The 17,555-nt window shown below is 41.6% G+C and overlaps 1 protein-coding gene across 1 annotated transcript in view; it reads left to right on the forward strand.

Moving 5' to 3' along the window:
• nup205 (nucleoporin 205) overlaps positions 1 to 17,555 on the forward strand; it is a 122,499-nt gene that overhangs the window by 64,400 nt on the left and 40,544 nt on the right. The window contains exons 19-25 of the mRNA XM_080190618.1: positions 4,704 to 4,824; positions 7,825 to 7,906; positions 8,549 to 8,713; positions 9,137 to 9,261; positions 12,501 to 12,615; positions 12,892 to 13,041; positions 16,062 to 16,136. Coding sequence (XP_080046744.1) covers positions 4,704 to 4,824; positions 7,825 to 7,906; positions 8,549 to 8,713; positions 9,137 to 9,261; positions 12,501 to 12,615; positions 12,892 to 13,041; positions 16,062 to 16,136 — 833 coding nt within the window. The remainder of the gene's footprint in view (positions 1 to 4,703; positions 4,825 to 7,824; positions 7,907 to 8,548; positions 8,714 to 9,136; positions 9,262 to 12,500; positions 12,616 to 12,891; positions 13,042 to 16,061; positions 16,137 to 17,555) is intronic.

Below are 17,555 nucleotides of genomic sequence, written 5' to 3' on the forward strand. Positions count from 1 at the left end.
ACCATTAATTCCTCATGGAGACAAAGTTCTTTCTTTACAATGAGGAAACATGCCATCCTGTTGTGTGCCACTACCACCGTGTTAAATGGTATTAATTCAGAATATATCCAGTAACTCAAATGTGGACAGCCATGAAATATTATCAGTCATGAGCAGCAGCAGAATTGTATTCAAATGCAATGTGTTTCAACACATGGCCCAACATAATCCCCATTGCCGTAACAATCTAACCAGGAGATTAACCCCAGTTAAGTGGGTGTTAGGGAATGTGCACACCTAAAAATGAGGTACCAACCAAGTGAAATTACAGTGCAGATAATGTGTAAGCAGCAGAATCTGAATGTGATAGACAGAGCTAAGTGATCCCTCAACCAACAGGTCAGGTCAAAGTCTGCAATTCCACCACCTCCAGTTGTGAATGGTATTGATAATTAAACAACTAAGTGGAGGAGGAGGCTCCATAAACATCCTCATTCTGTGTTGCCCAACAATCTTTACAAAAGTCAAGGCTGAAGCATTTGAAGTTATCTTTAGCCAGACGTGGCAGAATGATTCATCTCTACCTTCTCCTGAGATCTTGGGCTGCCAGTCTTCAGTCAATTCAATTCAATTCATCTCATGTGACACTGAATCAATAAAGAAACGTATATGTTTTAGTTGAGTCCCCCCACCCCCCCTTAACACTTACATATTATATTCCTGTGTGGTTAAGTTCCCCTTAATTGAAGTGCTTTGATTTCCTCTTTTACTGTTCTGCTGAAGTCCTTCAGTTTAAGTTGCTTTCCCTTTCCATTTTGCCCCTAATTCCCATTCCCAAAACGTTTCTGGCTTTTCGTAGGAAATTCATAACCACAAAATCTAATGCTGGGTCCTTGCCACACTACCTGTAAGTGTTTGACGATGTCACTGAGCACCTGTGTTTGAATTATAGAATCCCTACGGTGCAGAAGGAGGCCGTTCAGCCCATCAAGTCTGCACTAAAAACAACCTCACACTGGCTGTATCACTGTGACATCACGTATTTACTCTGCTAATCCCCTGACACTAAGGGGCAACTTTTGCACGTGCAATTAACCTAACTTGCACATATTCAGACTGTGGGAAGAAACCGGAGCACCCAGAGGAAACCCGTACAGACATGGGGGAAATGTACAAACTCCACACAGACAATTACCCAAGGCTGGAATTGAACCTGGGTCCCTGGCACTGTGAGACAGCAGTGCTAACCTCTTTGCCAATGTGCAGTTTAATAAGTCAACCGCTTTAAAGTGCTGAAGCTCCATCCTCTCTAGAAGCACCTGGGCATCATATTTGGAAATTGGTGATTTGTGTTGTGATGTTGAGATGTTGGTTGTTGAAACCCAAAGCTTTTATTTCATTAAGTGGTGAGTCAGAGATTCCTGTGTCTCCTTTTAAACTTTAGTTAGGCCACATTTGGAACATTCTATACAGTTCTGGTCACCACACTACCAAAAGGATGTAGAAGTTTTGGAGAGGGTACTAAAGTTGCCTGTTGAGAGGGTATTCGCTATTAGGAGAGATTGGATAAACCTAGTTTGTTTTCACTTGAACATCAGAGGCTGAGGGGCAACCTGATAGAGGTTTACAAAATTATGAGAGGCATGGATAGAATGGACAGTCAGAGTCATTTTGTTTTCCAAGAGTAGAAATTTCAATTAGGGGACATGGGTTTAAGGTAAAAGGGGAAAATTTAAAAGCGATGTGAGTGGCAAGTTATTTTATGTAGAGGATGGTAGGTGCTTGGAATGCGTTGTCAGAGAAGGTGGTAGAAGCCGATATGATAGCAATGTTTAAGATACATTTGACAGATACATGAATAGGCTGGGAATAGAAGGATATGGACCATGGAGCAGCAAAAAGTTTTTAGTTCGGTAAATATCTTATTTTTTTGTATTGTATTAGAATTTTGAAAAACTTGAGGATGGATAAGTCCCCTGGGCCAGATGGGATACATCCTAGGATACTTTGGGAGGCAAGGGATGAGATTGCGGAGCCTTTAGCTTTGATCTTTGGGTCCTCACTGTCCACGGGGATAGTCACAGTAAGAAGTCTCTCAACACCAGGTTAAAGTCCAACCAGTTTATTTAATATTAATCCCACAAGCTTTCGGAAACGGTGTTCCTTCGTCGGGTGTGTGGAAGGTTCTGATCAGAGAAGGGCATATAAAGTCACACACAGTTTACAGAATACTGATTAGAATGCAAGTCTTTACAGCTAACCTGCTATTCAAGTCTTAAAGATGCAGACAATGTGAGTGGAGATAACATTAGAATCATAGAACCCTACAGTGCAGAAAGAGGCCCTGCGGCCCATTGAGTCTGCACTGAACACAATCCCACCCAGGCCCTACCCCCATGTCCCTACATATTATACCCACTAATCCCTCTAACCTACGCATCCCTGGACACTAAGGGGCAATTTCTTAGCAATGCCAATCAACCTAACCCACGCATCTTTGGACTGTGGGAGGAAACCGGAGTACCCGGAGGAAACCCACGCAGACACGAGGAGAATGTGCAAACTCCACACAGACAGCGACCTGAGCCGGGAATCGAACCCAGGACCCTGGAGCTGTGAAGCAGCAGTGCTAACCACTGTGCTACTGTCTTGCCTGGTGAGAGGCCATCACTTGACAATTACCAGGCAAATTGTTCCCTTCCCGTTGGCGAACACTTCAGCAGTCACGGGCATTCGGTCTCTGATCTTCGGGTAAGCGTTCTCCAAGGTGCCTTCACGACACACGACAGCGCAGAATCGCTGAGCAGAGACTGATAGCCAAGTTCTGCACACATGAGAACGGCCTCAACCAGGATCTGGGGTTCATGTCGCACTATCTGTATCCCCCATGACTTGCCCGGGCTTGTAAAATCTCACTTATTGTCCTGTCTAGAGACAATACACATCTCTTTAACCTATGTTAATGCTATCTCCACTCACGTTGTCTGTATTTTTAAGACTTGAATAGCAGGTTAGCTGTAAAGACTTGCATTCTAATCAGTATTCTGTAAACTGTGTGTGACCTTATATGCCCTTCTCTGATCAGAACCTTCCACACACCTGACAAAGGAACACTGTTTCCGAAAGCTTGTGGGATTACTTTCAAATAAACTGGTTGGACATTAACCTGGTGTTGTGAGACTTCTTACTGTGTTTACCCCAGTCCAACGTGGGCATCTCTACATCACGGGGATAGTGCCAGAGGACTGGGGAGTGGCAAATATTGTTCCTCTCTTCAAGAAAGGAAATAGGAATGACCCTGGTAATTATAGGCCAATTAGTTTTACTTTGGTGGTCAGTAAGTTAATGGAAAGAGTCCTGAGAGATAGGATTTATGACCATTTGGAAAGATGCAGCTTAATCCGCGATAGTCAGCAGGGTTTCGTGAGGGTTAAGTCCTGCCTCTCAAATTTGATTGAATTCTTTGAGGAGGTAACTAAGTGTGGACGAAGGTAAAACAATTGATGTATACATGGATTTGAGTAAGGTGTTTGATAAGGTTCCCCATGGTAGGCTCATGAAGAAGATAAGGATGTGTGGGATAGAAGGAAATTTGGCCGATTGACTGTATCACAGAAGACAGAGGGTGGTGGTGGAAGGAAAATTTTCAGACTGGAGGCCAGTTACCAGCAGTGTACCACACAGGTCAGTGCTGGGTCCTCTGATATTAGCGATTTTTATTAATGACTTGGAAGAGGGGGCTAAAGGGTGGGTTAGTAAATTTGCTGATGACACCAAGATTGGTGGAGTAGTGGATGAGGTGGAGGGCTCTTGCAGGCCGCAAAGAGGCATTGATAGGATGCAGAGCTGAGCCAAGAAGTCGCAGATGGAGTTTAACCCTGATAAGTGCGAGGTGATTCATTTTAGTAGGACAAACTTGAATGCAGATTACAGGGTCAACAGCAGGGATCTGAGGAATGTGGAGGAACAGAGAGGTCTTGGGGTTCATATCTACAGATCTCTGAAGGTTGCCACTCAAGTGGATAGAGTCGTGAAGAAGGCTTATAGTGTGTTAGCGTATATTAACAGGGGGTTTGAGTTTAAGAGCCATGGAGTAATGCTGCAATTGTACAGGACCTTGGTGAGACCACATTTGGAATATTGTGTTCAGTTCTGATCACCTCATGGTAAAAAGGATGTGGAAGCAGAGGAGATTTACCAGGACGCTGCCTGGCTTGGAGGGTAGGTCTTATGAGGAAAGGTTAGGGGAGCTAGGGCTTTTCTCTTTGGAGCGGAGGAGGATGAGAGACGACTTAATAGAGGTTTATAAGATGATGAGAGGGATTGATAGAGTGGACGTGCAGAGACTATTTCCTCAGGTGGATGTAGCTGTTACTAGGGGGCATAAGTATACGGTTCATGGTGGGAGAAATAGGAGGGATGTCCGAGGTAGATGCTTTACTCAGAGAGTGGTTGGGGTGTGGAATGCACTGCCTGTTGTGATAATGGAATCGGACACTTTCGGAACTTTCAAGAGGTTATTGGATAGGCACGTGGAGCACACCAGAACGATAGGGAATGGGATAGCTTGATCTTGGGATTGGACATAGCTTGACGCAACATTGAGGGTCGAAGGGCTGTATTGTGCTGTTATGTTCTATGTCATGTGTCGGTGCAGGCTTGGTGGACTAAAGGGCCTGTTCCTGAGCTGTTCTTTGATCTTGCCCACTTCTTCTGTTCCACAGGTACCTGATCCATGGAAATACCAATCCTGATCTGGCATTTGAAAGTGCAAAGATTCTTTGTTACATCTCGCGCTATCCAAATATCCAGGTGAAACTGGTGGGTGACTTCACTCAGGATCAGGTGAGAGGTGCAATTGTGGAATTGCCATGACCTATTTTAAAACCTGGGCCACTACAGATTGGGGATCAATATACAACCCCTACTAACATTTGTTAGTGCTCCCTTTGGCATTGCTCTTGACTATAAACTGACCTGTTGACAACAGCTCTAGAACACCAAATTGCATACGGAAACTAGTGACTACTAGCTGGGGCAGCCAGCCAATGACTCGAGTGATTTCTGTGCTAGAATACAGTAAGCTTCCTGAAGTCCACTGGGAAAACATCGTTCTCAAAGAATGCCACTTGGTGACAACTAATGAAACATTCCCATTGATGCTACCTCTTTTCTCATAAGACAACCCGGCCATTCCTGGAATTAGTCTAGTAAACCTTGTCTGAAATGCTTCTAGTAGATTTACATTTCACATTAAATAAGGAAACCAATACTGTACACAACGTTCCCAATGTGGTCTCACCAATGCCCTCTACAGCTGAAGCGTAACCTCCCTACTTTTGTAATCAATTCTCTCACAAATTATAATATTCTATTGGCTTGCCTAATTCCTTGTTGTAACTGTATTCTTTTGTGATTCATGCACAAGGGTACCCAGATCCCTTCGCACCTCAAAGCTTTGCAATATCTCAGCATTTAGATAATAAGCTTTTTTATTCTTCCTGGCAAAACAGACACTCATACTTGCCCACGTTATACTCCATTTACCAGAGTTTTGCCCATTCACTTAACAATGTTCCTTCGTAGCCTCCTTGCATCCTATTCATCATTTTACTTTCCTACCTAGCTGTATCAGCAAATTTAGCAACCATTCCTTCAGTCTCTTCATCCAAGTCATTTGCATAAATCATAAAAGGTTATGACCCCAGAACTGATCCTCTTGACACACCACCTGTCACACCCTGTCAACCAGAAAAAGATCCACTTATGACAATTCTTTTGTTTGCTAGCCAATCTCCTACCCTTGCCACTATACCATGAACTTTTATTTTGCACAATAACCTTTGATGAACCTTATCAAATGCCTTCTGGAAATCCAAGTGCACTGAAGCTACTGGTTCCCCTTTATCCTCAGCAAGTGTGATTCCTTCAAAAAGCTACAATAAATTGGTTAAACATGATTTCCCTTTCATATAACCATGTTGACTCTTCCTGGTTGCCTTGAATTTTCAAAGTGCCCTGCTGTAACATCTTTAATAATTACATAAGAACATAAGAAATAGGAGCAGGAGTAGGCCATCCAGCCCTTCGAGCCTGCCCCGCCATTCAATAAGATCATGGCTGATCTGTCGCTGCTCAGTTCCACTTTCCCGCTTTCTCCCCATAACCCTTAATCCCCTCTCTTATCAAAAACCCATCAACCCGCGTCTTAAAAATATTTAGCGAGGCAGCCTCCACCACTTCAACGGGCAGAGAATTCCAGAGATTCACCACCCTTTGAGTGAAGAAGTTCCTCCTCAACTCTGTTCTAAACCGCCCCCCTTTTATCTTGAGGCTGTGCCCCCTAGTCCTACTGTCTTTTTTGAGCGGGAAGAGTCTCTCCACCTCTATCCTATCCATTAATTTCTTCTAACATCTTTCCTATGACAGGTACTATGCTAACTAGCTTATGGTTTCCTGCTTTCTGTCTTCCATTTTGAATTAAGGAGTTACATTTGCTATCTTTCAATTTAATGAAACCTTACCTGAATTGAGGGAATTTTGGAAAATTAAAACCAATGCATCAACTATCTCATTAGATGCTTCTTTCAAGACCTTGGGGTGAAGTTCATCTGGACCAGGGGATTTGTCAGGCTGCAGACCCGCAATACCACCTCCCTAGTGATTGTAATTTTTCTGAGCTCAGCTCTCTTTCCCTTTTCCTGATTTACAGTTATTTCTGGGATGCTACTTGTGTCCTCTATAGTGAAGATCGATGCAAAATACCTGTTTAATTCATTCACCATAGCTCTTCTTTCCGTGAATGCAGTGGTTCCTGATGGCATCACATCCATTCGTATGCAGCTGTTAAATGGGTTGTAAACCTCATCATTGAATAACAACTTCCCCAACCAAGAGTAAATATATCAAAAATTCTGCTTCCTATAGTGTCCTATAGGACCAAGTGTCCTCGTTCCCTTGCCCTTGTGGATGCTGCCGTACACTGGCTTCAGTCTGACAACACTGTATTTTTAACATTCTTATGCTTGTTTACAAATCCTTTTAGGCCTCAACCCTGCCTTCCTATGAAATCCCTCCAACCAGATAAGACTTGGGGATCTATGCAGTCCCCTATTTCTGTCATCTTGCACGTCCCGATTTTATTCACTATCGTGACCATGTTTTCAACTACATTGGCCCTAAACTTAGGAATTTCCTCCCTTGCACCTGTGTGTCCTTGCTTCTCTTTCCTCCTTTCAGTTTCCTAACATTTATTCCTCCCATTAAACTTTTCTGTCTTCATGGTTTTTCAGTGAACTATTATAACATTTTATGGATAATTTGATTATGGAACTCCTTCTGGTTTTTTGCTATACGAATGAAAGTAGTTGCTGTGTCTACTCTGTGCTTTAGCCCTTTAGGAGTGCTTAGGACGCCTTGGTACTAGAGCTTGGACATCTTAATGCTGACAATAAGTCCACAAAAGGTTCCACTGAGCGCAGTAGAAAAAACAAAAAAAGGTCACTTCCCCATAGTTCATATGTAATATAAAAACAGAAAATGCTGGAAGTACTGTGGCTGATCACAACTGGTGAAATGTCATAATTCTGAAATGTTCATTCTGTTTCTCTCTCCATTGATTCTGCCTGACCTGCTGAGTGTTTCCAGCATTTTCTATTTCAAGTTTCCAGCATCCGCAGTGTTTTGCGCTATCCTCATATTTCATGCTGTGTCTGTGAAAGAATCTGCCATTTAAGGATAAAAATGGAATCTTGTATCTCTATGCTTATTTTGTGCATTGTGTGTTGGACACGAGACCAAGGTATGCGCCCTGCTAGCGCTGATTCATTCTTGATTCTTTTGCAGACTGTCAGTGAATCATTGATGTCTGGTTTTGTGGACTGCCTGGACAGTGAAGGAGCTGAAGAAATGATTCAAGCTGAAACTGGTATGTACTGTTACAGGAGAATGATGTGCAGATTGAAAATGACATAGGAAGACACCAGAAAATTCACTTGTAACTAAGTGGCTGTTTATATTGGAATTGATAGACCCTTGCATCTTTGGGAAGAAATGTAATTTAAAGCTATTGCCCCACATTGTAAATACGGGGCATTTAACACCACTGGACAATTGTGCCAAAGGAGTGTCTGTTCCATATAGGGTCTTTAAATCTGGTGTCCTTTACTCTGCTTCCATTTCATTTTCATGTATTTATTTTGTCTAACTTGTGGGGTTGTCTTGACACACAATTCCATACACATGTGTGATCACCAAACAACACAACCTATACAGAATGTGTCACAATTTGTCCAGTTACTTGTGCTGTTTCCTTCCTGACTCCCACTGTCTTATTTCCAACATGTTTCTGGTCTCTTGTTGCTTTCTGCTTCATTTTGCTGTCTGTTGACTGCACTCTTTCCTCCAATGCTCAATTTCTGTGACTTTGTCTCCTGGTTCCAGTTACTGCTCCCAGTTCCCTGATTCCTGCTTTTTTTGGTCCCTGATTTCTAACTCCTGTCCCAGTGTATTCTATTATTGCTTTAAAACATTTTCTTTCCATGTGTTTGCAAGTGTTTTCTCATTGCAGGTATCGTATCAGAGAAGAAAGGTACCCTTGTCAGACACAACACAAAAATTCACATCCTGAACTTGCTAATAAACTCCTTGGATTTGAAGGCACCCAACTTGGCATTCTACTTGCTGGGCTATGAGCTGCGAAAGCCAGTGAATGCCACCAATCTGCAAGATCCAGGTAACATCAACTTCACATTTGTGTCATTCGTCCCATGTTTTCATTTTGGCAAATGTGTTTCATTTCTCTCTTTCAAGAAAGATGGCAATTGGAAAGCAAATTTTATTTTGCTCTGCCATGCATCTGCAGAAACACTGAAACTTGTCTTTCATTTGGAAAGATCTGCATTAGGAGCTGTGAACAGCCTTCAGCTTCTTCTTTACAAATGCAGTGATGAACATAGATATTCATAATTTAATAATACACAGTAGCAGTGACGCTCCACCTCTCACAAGCATGCTACTCCATTCCCTCCATTGCATTCCCAACAACTGCAGTTCACCTACTCTTCCCATCATATTATGATTGAACAATAAGTTTGTGGAAAGTTAGAAATTGTTTAAGTTTGTATTAATACAGATTTTTTTTTTAAATATAAATAAGGAGTTCTTGGTTGTCCACGGACGTGTCTTCACTCCATTTTAAATATTCTTGAGAAAGGCACTGAAGGAAGGAATGGACCTCTTGCTGTCAAGGAATCTCCACATTTAGCTGAACTTTGTTATCAGGTAGGAATGACCTTTCCTTTGCTCTCACTCATTTGAGGAAATTACTGAAAGTGTGGATTGCCTGAATCTGTTTCAGTGAGACATTGCAATATGCAGTGCTCTTAGTTCTTTACTAATTTTTGCAAGCACATGTTTTCCATTGAAATGTGCTTTGGTCTCAGTTCAAGTTGGCATTCAGTTTTGTACTGAGATGCAAGTAGACTTTGAAGACTGGCTTATTCCATTTCAGGAATGACAGGATCCATCAGCTCCAGCATTAGAGATGCAGTTGGCCTGGGTACTGTGGAAAAGAGAAAACAACCATAGTGTTCCTTTTCTCTCAGGTTCCTGTGCCTGATGCTGTCCAGATTGCTCTTTTGAAAAGTGCTCGCCAGTGTATAAAAACTGGACATTGTTTTGATCCCCTCAGGTACTGACAACTTGTAAAAAGGTATAAGAATTTCCAGTGACTGATGAGAAGGATCACACAATAAGATTGTGAGTTTTAACATTTTTGCTGTAACAAACTGAAACCATGTTGTCTAAACATTATTCAATTGGCAACTTGTACTCTAAACTACAGAAAATTTCTCCAATTAACTTTAAAACAAATTCTTATCCAGCCTGGCCTACATGTGACTCCAGATCCACAGCAATGTGGTTGACTTTTAACTGCCCTCAATGATAATGCTGATCCAGTCACTGATGCCCACATCCCATAAAATAAAAATAATCAAAAATCCCGTAACATAGTTACATTTTACACTGTCTATCCAAGTAGTCACTTTGTTCTCCTGGAGCAAGGCCAAAGTTGTTCAGTACTCCAAGAGTTTGCTTCCTTTCCCTTTTTTCCAGCCAGGTAACTTCCAATTCCAGGAAAATTACAGCCTCGTTTAAATCCTCACATGCTTGGTCTTTTCAGTCTGAGTGCAAGCTTTTTGTTGAAGGTGTGGATCCTTAGATCTGCAGTTCATGTGATGTGGGTACATCCACAGGGAGTTTCAGGATTTTGATCCAGCAGCAGTAAAGGAATGGCGATTATATTTCCAAGTCAGGATGGTGTGTGCCTTGGAACGGAACTTGCAGGTACAGATGTTCCCAATCTGCTGCCCTTGTCCTTTTAGATGCCGAAGGTCATATGTTTGAAAGGTGCTGTCAAAGGAGCCTTTCTGAATTGCTGCAGTGCACCTTGTGGATGGTACACAGTGCTGCCACTGTGCATTGGTGGTGGAGGAAGTGAATGTTGAAGGTATGGATGGGGTGCCAATCAAGCGGACTGTTTAGTGCCAGATGGTATTGAGCTACTTGAGTGCTGTTGGATTTGCATTAATCCAGGCAGGTGGAGAGTATTCCATCACACCCTGATTTTGCACAGTGAATGATAAAGCAGGCAGAAAATCTGGTTCAGGTTCAGGACTGGCTGCTCCTATTTTTGTTCTCTCTTCACTTGTTAGCTCACCCTCTGGTCTGTGAGGCTCAAAGATATCTTTTTTAAAAGAAAACCTCCAATCCAAAATCAAAATAGTTTTCTATTGACTTTTCCTTCCTAAAGAACCTCCCCATAATAGTGTGAATGATGTGGGCCTTCTATTTAAAAAGAAACCCACGAAACCCTATTCTATTTTGGGGTTAAATAAACTGTTTAAACTATAATCATTTAAAAAAGCTAACATTCGGAATCCTTGTGAGTCATGGAAAGTAACGACTTACCCACAGTCTTCTCAGAGACACTGGCCATTTTCCACAGGTGTGAACATCTTGTGCCTTCTTTCTAGACTCCCCTCTTCCCCTTTAGCCTTCAACAACCAAGCCTCTCTTGCTTTGTGGATTCAGGGCATGTCTTATGAGCTCCTTTATTCCTCCATTTTACCTCAAAGTAAAGATACCATCCCAAAACATGGCTATCTTATTTATTTAACAACATGAACCATCCTTCACACTTGAAAAGACCTCTGATACTCTGGGATTTTACGGGTGAGGTATTGGAGATGGAATCTATTGGAACCTTAACACAGCAAGAATTAGTTCTTGCAGGGAACCTGGGAGGGAGAAAATCTGAAGAAGGTAAAGTCTGTTACATTAGTGTGGCATTGTGGCTGTAATGATAGGAATCGCAAAGAAGAATCACTTTGGTTATCATGACAGTGGAGTGCATTTTGGGTAGGGTCCAAGAATCAACAGTGAAGATGGTTAAAAGTGTAATGTTACAAGAGCAGATTAATTTTGAGATTATGCTCAACTGCTCAGATTTGGCACCTGTGGTTTTTGCTAGCTGTTTTAAATTCTCGCTCTGTTATCACTTGATTGTTAATTTAATCCTATTTCTTTTTATTTTCTATCCCTTACTTTGTCAGAAATGAGGATTTTTGTTAGAATTATCACAGAAGACCTTGTAATCCATCAAATCCATGGAAGCTGTCTAAGATTTATCCAGCTTGTCGCACTTCCCTGCCCTTTCTCAGTATATCTGCAATTCTTTTCACTTCAGGTGCTTTTCGATTTTCTTTTGAACACCCTAATTGAATCTGCCTCAGGTTGTACATTCCAGATCCCTAATCATTCACTGCCATTGGTTATTTTGCCAGTCACCTTAAATTGGTATCATCTTGTTCTTCTGCTGATGGGAACACTTTCCCTCTATCTGCTCTGTCCAGATCACGTGTGGTTTCCATTTTCTTAGGCCTTTACGTTCTTCCTAAAATGTGTCCAGAATTGAGCACAATGTTCCAGCCTTGGCCAAGCTACTGCTTTATAAAGATTATTATTATTTTATCTTTTGTCTGAGCTTTTAATGGAGAAATCACTTAATGGCCTAGTTTGCAAAACTGTACAAGCGCCCCACTGACCAATCCATCCAGTCCTCACCATTCCCCTCTCTTCTCCAGATCTAACTGTAATCTTGTGATCCCTGTTAATAAACACACACATTTCTGGTCATCACGTGGAACAGTGTATGATTCAGCTTTGATGCCCTGCACAATTGAATAACGTATCATTCTCTACATGACTTGTGAATAAAGACAGACCACATACCAGAGGGTAGCCAACCTGCATGGCTGTAACCCATTGAGCTGGTATTGTTTTGGGAAGAGTGGAGAAAATGTTTACCAAGTGACTTTGGAGTTGATCTTAATTTTCTAAAAACATTCATTTTTGGTGCATTGAAGGCAAACCTGTTGTATGCATTCACTCTAAGCAAAACAATGTGAAATTCTTTCTCCTTGGTGACCAATGGTCTTTCTGTCTCTCTCCTCCCCTAGGTGATTTATCAGCTCTGTGCGTACTCTGATACCTCTGGACCAACCATGCGGTACTTGAGAACAAGCCAGGATTTTCTTTTCTCTCAGCTCCAGCATCTCCCTTTTGCAGTTAAAGGTAGAGGAGGATTTGAAGTTTGTTTCCTTTCTTCTCTCTTGTGATTTGATGTTCACTTTAGCAGGTATAAGTGTTTCCTTTCTGTCAGTTTTCCTTTCTTTCTCATCTGTTTTTACTTTTTGCCTTTTCTCCCCTCGCCACTGCATTTTCATTCTCTCCTAATTGTGATAAAGCCTTCACAATCAGTTCCAACTATTACCCAATGGTCTCTCATCATATCTGTGTGTCAAAATAAATTGTAACTTCATTCAAAGCTGGAAGAATTCCTCTCCGCAGGCCATGAAATCTCAGCCTTGAACCAGATGTCATGGCTGATGAAGACTGCTGGGATTGAACTGCGTGTGACATCTTTGAATCGGCAGCGTTCTCACACGCAGCGCCTCCTCCATCTGCTCCTTGATGATGTGCCATTACGATCTTACTCTGGTAAGTGTTTCTGAATGTGCACCCGGATCACAATCATACAGCACAGAAGGAAGCTGTTTGGCCCATGGTCTGTGCAAGTCTGTTAAATAATTATATGATTAATCCAGCTCACCTTCCGTTATTCAGAGCCCTGCTATTTTGTCCTTCTTAAATATTTATCCAATTTCCTTTCAAAAGTTACTTTCAAATCAATTCTCGCCACCCTTGTAAGCTAGTGCATTCCTGATCATCATAACTTTTGACTTAGGAAGTCTAATTTTCCCTCAGATTTTAGTCTTAAATCTGTCCTTGAGTTACTGACTCATCTACCAGTGGAAACATTTTCTCTTTATTTAATATATTCAAATACTTAATAAATTTGAACACTTCTATTAACCACCTCTGCTGTAGGCCTCAGTGTTGTTGGTTGCTGTTTCTTGTTTGAGGGACTCAGCGTTGTTTGGTTTCAGTGAATCGTGACAATTTGAAGTGACTCTCAGCCAAAGTTCATGTAGTTTACTGCACTAAGCATGTCACCAGATGTCCTGAGTCCTGTATTAAATGTGTTGCCAAGCTTAATGTGGAGATGATACCCTTGTGTGTACGGAATTTTGAATTTGGATAGTTCTGTTCAAATAAAAGCTCAAACTAACATGGACCTGAGTCGTATGGACCATGGATGCTGAGGTGGTTAATTCTGGATGGACTGGTCATATGATAGAAGGAATGAGTACTACAATTGGCAGCCGTATGAAGGAGGGAAGAATTGATGATGGTTCCACCCGTAATCACTATCTCTGATTCCTATCTGATCGGATTGTTGGGTTAAGAAAAGATTGAAAGTGATTGATGTGCCTTTCTGGAGAAATAGTTTTCAGTACTCAGCCAGATGGATATGATATTGGATTGTGTTCAGTGTCCGGTGAGGTGTCTCATTGGGAGTGATGGTGAGATGGGGTGCAATGATTATGACGTGGATTGAAACTGTATTTTGGGGGCTGGTGGATAAGAACAAATGATCAGGATAGAAATTTACATCTTTTGTTGAAATGTGCCATGTATTTCTCAAGAAGCATCAAAATGCCTTTGTCTGAAAAAGCGTGCTAAACAGGTAATTGAGAATATAAAACATTGAATTCATTACTAACCTTTTTTGACATCTGATGCTGACTGTCTAGTTCACTGCCAATGCTTGGTTCAGAGGAACAATAGAGATTTTAAGAAATATATTGTTTTACTGCACTGCAGTTTGCCAGTGTACTTGGCTAGGGAAGGTACAAATCATACATAGATGCAGTTTTTGATCTTGTGAAATGACCTTGTTACATTGTGTCAGGGAAAGGGGGAAGATGTAAGGGGAGAACAGATTTAAGACTGTGCTGTGAGACCCCCTGTCACAGAGCTTGATAGAATTCCTGTCTTGATTTACTTGGATGAGGGTACTAGCAGGTGGCCAGGATCCAGCCGAGATCTAATGTGTGTAAGAAATGGAAAATCATCAAAACCATGGAAAATTAATTGAGTTCGTGAATTATGAGGTTGCAATTTCACATCTGCTTTATCAAGAGATAAAGATATGATCAGAGCTTATTTAGGAAATGGGCAATTGGGATGGGCAATAAATGTCAGCCTTTCCAAGAAGTCCACATCCTGAGAATTTATTATTTTTAGAACTACTTGAAGTAAAACTACTGGTGAACTGCCTTAACTGCCCTTTGATCGAGCAAGCCACTTAGTTGTATCGGGGCGTTTTAAAGATGGACAACAAATGGCAGCCTTTCCAATGATGTCCACATCATGAGAATTAATTAATTTTAAGTGTTTAAACCATCATTTTCAACAACAATCATTACAACAATCAAAAGTTACTATTAAATCAATTCTCACCACTCTTTTAGCCAGTGCATTCCAGATCATCATAACTTTTGAGTTAAGAAAAAAGAAATCCTCATTTCCCCTCAGATTCTAGTCTTGTTATCTTAAATCTTTGGTCTTGCTGACCCTCCTGCCAGTGTCAACATTTTCTCCTTATTGAGTCTATTCAAACACTTAATAAATTTGAGCACCTCTATCAACCTCCTCCTCTCTCGGTCTCTTCATATTGATTGTAATGTTGGTGTTTCTTGTTGAGGACCACTCAGCAGTTTGGTTTCAGTGAATCATGACAATTTGAAGTAACCCTCAGCCACTGTTGCCTTTGGTTTACTGCACTCTCCCAGCATGTCACCAGATGCCCTTGAGAAGCCCAAAATAAAAACAGAAAATACTGAAAGTGCTCAGCATCTGCTGAGAGAGAAAGAGAACCCCTGGTAAAAGGTCACAGACCTGAAACGTTGTCTCTGTGCCTCTTCCAGATGTTGCCAGAAGTTGAAATGATTAGTGATTTCAAATGACATTGCATGAGCACTTGAGGGAAATAAACTTGCTGTTTGGATAGAGCTGGAGAATAGGACTTACTGGATTGCTGTAAAGAGACCCAACAAGGAGTTGTTGAGTCAAATGGCCTCCTTTTATCCTCTTATACCTGTGACCTGTTGATTATTTCCAGCATTTTGAGTTTTATTTCCACTTTTTAGCCTCTTCAGTATTTTGCTTCAACAGAAAATTGTTCTGTAGGACACTTCTTGTTTTTCATACATTGCTTGCTGTACAGCATTCCAAAGCCAAGATCTGCACTTGGTTCTCCCAAGAGAAGCTATTGCATAAGAAGGGTCTAGGGCAACTGCCTCAAAGCAACTAAAGATGGACAAGAATGTGGCCATGCATCAAAAGAATAGATAAATATGCTCTGATCAAGGAATCAAACTTCCATTCATTCATTGAGAGTGCTTATTATTTTAGCAGATTTAAGATAGAAGGCTAGGATGTTTTCAGATACAATAATCTTTCCAAGTGGCCTCCTTTGAGTCATTCCTTCCTACCACCCTTCTGTTGAATTAGGCTTTTTGTGAGCTGTTCAAAATGCTGTTCATGAATGTTGTAGTGTGACTTAAAAAAAGTGTTCTTTTCTGGTTCATGTCGGTGCTGTCTTTATCCTCCAGTTGATGCAGAGGGAAGTCTTGAAGAAGAAACAAGAAACATCACTGGATTTCTGCATTTTGACACCACCTCTAAAGGTATTTGCATCTCCCAATCAAGTGTCTGCCTTCACATGTGCTTTGAGATGTACACATTTGGTTACAAAGAAAAGAAAATTAGATGAATATTTGGCAGGTTGCATCATATGCGATCATTCATTAGTGTTTACAGACTTATTCAGTTTGTTGGTACCAATGTGCAATGGGGATTAATCACATTTAAATCAGTGCACTTTGTTGTGTGATCACTCGCATCATTAGAAGAACTCATCAATACTTCACTCTGGTGTTTGTGAACTCAAGACACAATTGCTAGTCATGGATCTTGTTTGGAAGGATAAAGTTTGCTGCAGGGAGTTTGAAGGGATGGGATTAATATGTGCAGTGGATTATTTTAGTTCAGTGCTCAGTTATACTGCAACTGCTAGTGTCAGCACTGGTCTTGGTGCTCTTGCCACTCATTTTGGGTTTGCATCAGTGAGTTGCTGACCACAGCCCTACTATCCTGGACAGTTCCTAACCTTGAACAATACAGGACAATAAATAGGTGGGAAGACAAGTGATGAGGATGACACGAAGAGTATACAAAGGGATATAGACGGGTTAGGTGAGTGGCAAAAATTTGGCAGATGATATATAACGTAGGAAAATGTGAAGAAGAATAAAGGACCTGAATATTATTTAATTGGAGAAAGACTGCAGCAGAGAGGGATTGAGGGCCCTCCTGCATGCAAGTTTAGCAGGTAATAGGGAAGGCAATGGAATGTTGGCCTTTATTTCAAAGGGAATGGAGTATAAAAATAGGGAAGTTTTGCTGAAATTGTACCAGACACTAGTGAAGGTGGCACAGTGGTTAGCACTGCTGTTTCACAGTCCCAGGGATCCAGGTTCAATCTAGCCTCAGGTCTGTGTGGAGCCTGCATGTTCTCCCCATGTCTGCATGTGTTTCCTCTGGGTGTTCCAATTTCCTCCCACACTCCAAAGTTGTGCAGATTAGATTGATTGGCCCCTTAGTATCAGGGGACCAGCTGGATAAATACGTGAAGTTATGGGAATAGGGCCTGGGTTGGATTGTGGCTGGTGCAAACACAATGGGCCAAATGGTCTCCTTTTGTACTGTAGGGATTCTATGATTCTAAGTCCACACCAAGGATACAATGAACAGTTTTGGTCCCCTTATTTAAGAAAAGATCATAGAATCATAGAAACCCTACAGCACTGAAAGAGGCCGTTTGGCCCATCAAGTCTGCACTGACCACAATCCCACCCAGGGCCTACCCCCATTTCCCTACATATTTACCCACTAACCTACACATGTCTGGACACTAAGGGCATTTTTAGCACGGCCAATAAACCTAATCCGCACACCTTTGGACTGTGGGAGGAAACCAGTGCACCTGGAGGAAACCCACACAGACACAAGGAGAATGTGCAAACTCCACACAGACAGTGATCCAA

Source organism: Carcharhinus amblyrhynchos, chromosome 6 (genome assembly GCF_965287045.1).
Source record: "Carcharhinus amblyrhynchos chromosome 6, sCarAmb.v2.hapA, whole genome shotgun sequence".
In the NCBI taxonomy this organism is placed as follows: Eukaryota; Metazoa; Chordata; class Chondrichthyes; order Carcharhiniformes; family Carcharhinidae; genus Carcharhinus; species Carcharhinus amblyrhynchos.